Raw genomic sequence first — 6841 nt, forward strand, 5'->3', positions numbered from 1 at the left:
GTTTACGTCCCCAGCACCAGCGCCCAGAGTGGAAGCCGGCGCACACTGGGGCTGTCAGTGTCTGCTGAGTGAGCGAGCGAATGAATGAGTGAATGAGTGAGTGAATGAATGAGTGAGTGAGTGAATGACTGCACGCCCCCCTCATTAATGCAAGGACCACGTCTGGCCTCTGTGAGCTCAGCTCTGTCTCCCCGGTGCCAAGCGCTCTGCGCAGCAGGAAGCAGGCAGACCCTGAAATTCCCGCTGAGTCCACGAACCATGCGTGGGGCCATTTTTAAACAATCGGCCCCAAGGCTGTGACTGTACTTCACTCAGGCCACCCGGGGGTGCTGACAACTTTAAAGGCTGTTGACAAAAGCCGCCTTGAGAGGATGGCTTGGCTTTCAGCCAGAAACTAAAACTGGGAGAAGCTGAGGCCATGAATGACCCCTGTCCTGGAGGAGGACCGCAGCTTTCCCGGTGTGTGTCCCTCCCACTCACGCGCTTCTGCTGCTTCCAAAGGCCATCGTTTGCCATCACACAAGTAAGAGGTCGCAGCCGTCCAAATCCCGTTATAATGCACGAATTTCACCTCTTCTTTCATTTAGGTTAAATTTAGAACTCGAGTGTACTTACGTGGGGAAAACAACACAAGGCAAAAATGTTTTTAATCAGTGCTTTATTATTATTTTCTTCTTGAATAGGAATTTGAATTACTTCGATGATCAGTGACTTCCCTACAGTAAAACCCTGCCGAGTGACAGGAAAATAAGCCGAAAGGGTCTGGCCCGGTGTCCATGCGAATGGTAAGCCTCTGATGCTGAGACTTCGGGGAGACCCAGGCGCACAGAGTGGGGGGAGCCGGGGAAAGGAGGGAGGCTGAGGACCTGACACGTGAAACGGAGGCGCAGAAAAGAGGCTTTGGGAGGAACCAATTATCGAGAAAGCCAAATGATTTAAAGTTGACACGAGTGAGAATTTATTCACAACATGTGCAGATCTATGAAAGTGATTATGCAAATGGCCGGAAAGGGGGCCCTTAAAAATAGCGCAGCGTGGAGGCTCCCTCTGGCTGATGGACGCCAGTCAGAACGCAGCGAATGCGGATCCACCTCGGTCCCTTTTGGTCCCCTTTATTCTTGCTCACGACACCAGCAATTTTTTATCCTCAAAACCCAGTGGTAAAGGGAGGTCACAAGCATCGGGCTATTTCAGAACCCCTGGTCATCCAATGCTTCTTTCTAGAGAAAAGATTTGTATTAGCGTAGCTTTAAATATACATATATTTCCAGAGGTTTCCAATAGGTAAAGTGCTAGATGCTTTTTATCGCCCTGATCCCGAATGTTCATTACTGACGGCAGACCCAAAGAGCTTGCGGTTCCGGGGCTGCCCGTCCCATTCGCTCTGCGTTGGTCTGTAGGCCCCCAATCTAGATGGCACAGGTCTGCAGGTGACAGGGAAGTGCCCTCTGTGATGTGAAGCTTGGTGACACGCTTTGTCCCGCAGGGTGACCAGCCATCTCAGAAACTAGAGGCTATGACCGTCCCCCTAACTTCCACTCTCCGCCACCACGACCCCCCTCCACCCCACGCTTCCGGCGCCCCAGCCCCGGGCTGGTCTTGCCTCGGGCGACGACTGCTCGAGTGGGCCGGTCAGAACGTTCTAGAATGTTCTCCGAGCGCCCGCCTCTTCCTGCCGAGGACGTGCTCCCCGCTGGAGCCCCGAGGGCGGATTTTCAGCTCCACGAAAGGGATGGAGAACTCGTGTCCTTTCCAGGGCTCCCAGTTCACCCCCTGCGTAAAGAAAGCGGGCGTCACGGGGAGGAGCGCGGCCTGGGCGGCCAAGGGGGCGTCTCGGCCAGGGCGCCACTCGCTCCCCGCTAAGGGCGGAGAAAAAGGGACGAGAAAAAGGGACAAGCGGGGACCGGGCGGCTGGGAGGGCCGCGGGCGCGGAAGCTGGGCCCGCGCGCCCTCTGCTGGGCAGCCGGGGCCGCACAGGCCGGCGCCCCGGGTCGCGGGCGGGAGCCCCGAGGCCGCTGAGGCCTGAGCCCGGCCGGCCGGGGTAACGCGGGGTCAGCCTGGCCCGCAGCGCTCGAATTCTTCGCCTCACTCTTTTCTTTTCCAAAAAGTTAAAGGCGAAAATAAACATATTAATTGGCCAATTGTGTAAAATCATTTTCAATTTAGACCGTTTAGATATTAGCTCTGGGGTCACGAACAGCCTGCTGAAAACTAAATTTCGTTCTATGTCTTTGGACTGGTGAGCACCGTAATATTTAATTCACTTAATAACCTTGCAACCTGGCCAATAAAGAGCCCAAGTGACCAATTTTATGTATTTTAATTTGTGAGGTAAATAATAAACAAGAAGCTAAATGCCTTGCCGACTGCGGAAAGCCCATTAACCAGATGAATGTTTTTTATTACCAAATATGGGGGTGGTTTAGGGCACGCTGGCTGCTCATTTCACATATCTGGTCTCCGGTCGGAGGCTTCCCTGGGTCGGCCCCCACACTGCTACCTGCCGCCATGACGCGTGGGCCACCCTCGGGTCCCCTGGGGGCAGACTTCCTCATCCCTCTGAAAAACCGCAGAAGGATCAGGAGTCCCCACTGCCCGGTCAGGGCCGAAGGGATCACAGTGTGCCCGGAATCCAGTGATGTTGGTGCGAGGTGAGTTCTGGGGACACGTGGCTTCCTGGAGGCCAGACTCAGAAACCAGGATGGAGACCCCCCGGGACGCACGGAGGGGGCGGGTTAGTGATGCGTGAGGACAAAGAGGCGACTTTCGTGAAGCCATGAGAAAGCAGACGGGAGATGCCCCATAGCTGGGGAGGGGTCAAGGTAATGTCCAGGGGTCACGGAGGTTCACGGAGCTGCTGGTGGGAACATGTCAGAGCAAGCAGGGGCGGGGGGCCTGGGGAACGTTCAGCCGTGTGCGCACTCCCGAGGGGGGGACTGCCTTTGCGCAGCGCTCTGGGCAGACTCGGGGTGGTTCTGGGCGAAATGCATCCAAGGGTAGGTCTGGCCTACAGCAGAAGAAACTGTTTTTCCTGGTGATCAAAGGACTTGAGAAAAACAGCTCTGGGTTGACTGGGAGGAGAACTAGAAAGATCGTGGGATGTCTGTTACGGGTGGAACGTGTGTGCTCCCCGCCTCCAGATGCAGTGTTGAAGCCCCGCCCCCAACGGGATGGGATCAGGAGGCGGGGCCTTTGGGAGGTGATCAGGTTAGATGAGGTCATGAGGGTGGGTGCCCCGTGCTGGGGTTAGTGCCCTTAGAAGACGAGGAAGAGACACCCAACCTCTCTCTCTCTGCAGAGAACTCCCCCCAGGACTGACTCTGCTGGCACCTTCGCATTGGCTTCCAGTCTCCAGAACAGTGGGAGATAAAAGTCTGTTGTTTAAGCCCCCCAGTCGGCAGTGGGCAGCCTGAACTCCCACCCACCTGCACGAAGTGTGTGTCACTGGGGGCAGGGAGGATGCAGAGTGCAGAGTGGCTGTAGCAGATGGCCAGAGGGACCCTGACCTCCAGGCCACAGAGCCTGGAAAAGAAGCCCTACTGCCTTGACTGGAAGCATCAGGAGAAGCAACCGAACCAACCTGGACGATGTCACTTTGGGGACTGAATATGTGCAGAGCCTGGAACAACAACAAAAAAAAGATGTTCACCTGCCACTTACCTCACTATGCTTAGTCTCCCCATATCTGCCATTGGGGTTGGCCAGGTGGCAGTTCTTGTACCACCAGCCACCGTGATGCGTCAGAGCACAGTTGCTGAGGGCGATATCGTTGTCTCTGTCGAAAGTCGTAAACTTCCACCCGTTGTGGTAAGTCAGAGCGTCTCCTGCAGGAGAGAAGACGAGATGAGAGGCCAGTTACACCCCGGAGTGGGGCTCATACTCTGGCCCGAAAGAGGGCTCAGCAGAACAACCCCTCGGCACAAAAATGCCAAGGATCCAGCCGGTGACGTCACAGGTAGTCACTCCTCTCTCGAAAGGTCTAAGACGAGGACATGACACAAGAGATTCTCTTTCCTGCTCTGCCACCTAACCTCCAGGCCTGTTTCCCCAAGAGTCTTAATCTGTACTTATTTGACTTGCATTTTTCCTACTTGCCCACCATATTTGTCATTCTGTTATAAGTTTTCTTTTTAAGTCAGCTCATAGAAGGCAATAAGGGCCCGTGTCAATCCCCAGCGTAATTAAGTTGTTTCTACAATAATGACACTTGCATTGCCATGCGATTTCTGAGTTTACAGATCGCCATCACGCACGTGTTCTCACTAGGTCCCCCGGCAAGCCTGCGAGGGGGGTCGGGCACCTCCTGGGCCCATGAGGAAACTAACTCACAGAGGTGAGACTTTAGGGACTCGTCATGGCGCCTACCCCACCCACTTTGTCTCCTCTGTGTCGCCATGCCACCGGACTCTGCATCACTGACCGCTGTGGAAACTCACTGAGTCTTGGGGACTATTCTTTACAATATAAAACATCTTTAAGATTATATAGAGAGATCCTGTGCGCAACATCACATTTTAAACTCACCGATCCTGCTCCAGCCTCCATGTTAAACACTGGGCAACAAGAGCAAGTGCGAAATTCATGTAATTTTTTAAACAATGAAATCATAAAATCTAAAAGAAATTTCGTGTCAGCACTTGGCCCCTTCAGATCTCGGTGTCTGTTTGGTCTTCTGTGAATAGGTCGCTGAGTGGATGATTTTGAGGGGGCCTGCAAGGCTCAGGAGTAAACCCCAACTGCCTTCCCTCAGCTCTCCGCACTGCTCGCGATGCTCTGCAATGGTCACCTTACGTCATCATTCATCTATTTCCACGTGCGTCCAGAAGGACAGACCAGGTCGTATATGGTCAGTGGATCTGGCTGGTAACACATTCCTGCCCAGTTCCACCAAAGTCGAAAACGTGCAAAACCAAGAAACAGACCTACTCGTTAGGGTTTTAAAAACTATAACTATAGGTTTAAAATGTACCATTAAAACAATAACCACCTTTGCCCTCCTAAAATACTCAATGGCATAATCTCGGTATTTCTGTCATGTTGCTTAATTTTCTTCTTTTCCTTCAAAACTAAACAAGCCATCAACCGGCTTAAACCAGTGGGCAGCTTGGTGAGGCTGAGGACACCCCCTCTCCATGCGACTGCTCGTTTCTCTGTTGTCACAGGTTTGGGACCTACGCTTATTGTTAGAATCAGCACTTTTGGTTTTCCGTCTTTATTTATGGCAAAGTGCCCCAAACTATTTAAATGATAACACGCACACACACACACACTCACTCTCACACTCACACACACACACACTGTGCATGCAAGTAGCAGCCACCTGCTGAGGCCGCGTGCAAGGCGGGCGGGCGCCATGAGATCACTCGGAATGTGGGATCGCCAGCCAGTACACTACAACCTGAATCTGGGGAGCACAAAAGGAGGGTTTTTACTGGCTGGAGGTGGGGTGCGTGTCAGTGTTTAATGTACAGGTATGGTGACTTTATGATGGTCAAGGATTGCTGTGACGACTTCGTTTACCCCCGGCCCCCTGCGGGGAGCAGGTCCCCGACTGTCGATGAGAGCGATTCGCCTTCCAAGAACGGTATTCCACCCCCAGATCAACGGCACGTGGCAGACCAAGGCTCAGACGCTCGCGGGGCGAGGGGCCCAGCGGCAGCGACTCTGCCTCTTACCCGCGGTGCCTCTGTACTTCCCCACTGCGAGCCGGTACCGCTCCCGGCTGGAGGCCACTTGGAAGAAGTCGTAAACGGCGTAGGCGGACTCGTTGGCCGTCTGTAGGTCCACCCTCACCTCGTATGGGGTGGGGGTGCCGGTGGTGAGATTGTGCAGCTTGTCAAGTCCTAAAGATGAGGAATTCCAATTGCCGATCAGCCAAGGTGGGCGAGCACTCGCCGCCGGCACTGGAGACTCAGCCCCAAAAGTCACCTTAGCCTTCGCCTCCTCTGCTAATGGGGGCCTTCCCCCCACTTTCTCTTTTGGGGAGCTCATCTTCTCATCCTCTTACTTCTTTGGCACAGCCACGCTATTTGGGGTGGAAGGGCACCGTGGGGGGCAACCATGGACAAGCCTCCCTCCCCCGCCGACCCCATCTCTCTAAGGCAGCAGCAGCACACCGGGCGGCAGGTTCCTTTGGACCTGTCCCGAATGTGGGGAGCTTCCTCGAGCTGCCTGGCCAGCTTTTGGGGGGGGCGAGAATCTTCCCTCCACAACCTAGCCCTCCGGGGTTCCCAAAGGCCATACCAAGCCAGAACTCCTGCATGGGGTCCCCGAAGCCGTCCACGTAGGTCCGCCAGCGCTTGAAGAAATCCAGCTGCCCGGTGTTCCGCCTCTGGAAGACCTGAAAAGGGGGATGGACGTTGCCCTCCGACACACTCCGAGCCGTCAGACCGCCCGGAAGCGGAGAGGGGCTGCCCCGACCGCAGACGGGGGTAAAACGGCGGGTCGAAGGTGGGACTGGAAGAGAGGAGGAAGTCGAGTGCGGCCTGCGGCTTCGGCTGGCTGTTTGGGGGGCCGCTCGCTGAGGCGGGGCGCCTTTTCTGAGTGCGCCAGGAGCTCACTGGGGACGTGGTGAGGGCGAGTCACCCCCGAGGTATGCTGTGAATGAAGGACCCCGCTGGACGTGGAGGCTGGGCTTCCAGAGAGCTCGGCCAGACGTGTGAAGGTGGGAGTGCCAGGTGCAGCCCCTGTCCCCAGGAACTCAGGAGGGCTCGTCCTAGCCCAAGGACTGTAGGTGGGAGCACACGAGGGTGGGGAGGGGGTCCCGTGCTGTCTCGTCCGTCTCCGTGAGCCGCCACACCTCGGTGGAGGCCACGTGTTGACAGGGCGAAGCCACAAGTTG

General features: G+C 55.3%; 1 protein-coding gene across 1 annotated transcript in view; it reads right to left on the reverse strand.

Annotated features, from left to right (window-relative positions):
• Nucleotides 1–623: 623 nt before the first annotated feature.
• Nucleotides 624–6841, reverse strand: part of TNN (tenascin N) — a 57643-nt gene continuing 51425 nt past the window's right edge. The window contains 4 exon segments of the mRNA XM_025044001.1: nt 624–1773; nt 3661–3824; nt 5676–5843; nt 6244–6340. Coding sequence (XP_024899769.1) covers nt 1633–1773; nt 3661–3824; nt 5676–5843; nt 6244–6340 — 570 coding nt within the window. The 3' untranslated portion in view covers nt 624–1632.

The sequence above is a fragment of the Pteropus alecto genome, unplaced genomic scaffold (assembly GCF_000325575.1).
Source record: "Pteropus alecto unplaced genomic scaffold, ASM32557v1 scaffold101, whole genome shotgun sequence".
Classification (NCBI taxonomy): domain Eukaryota; kingdom Metazoa; phylum Chordata; class Mammalia; order Chiroptera; family Pteropodidae; genus Pteropus; species Pteropus alecto.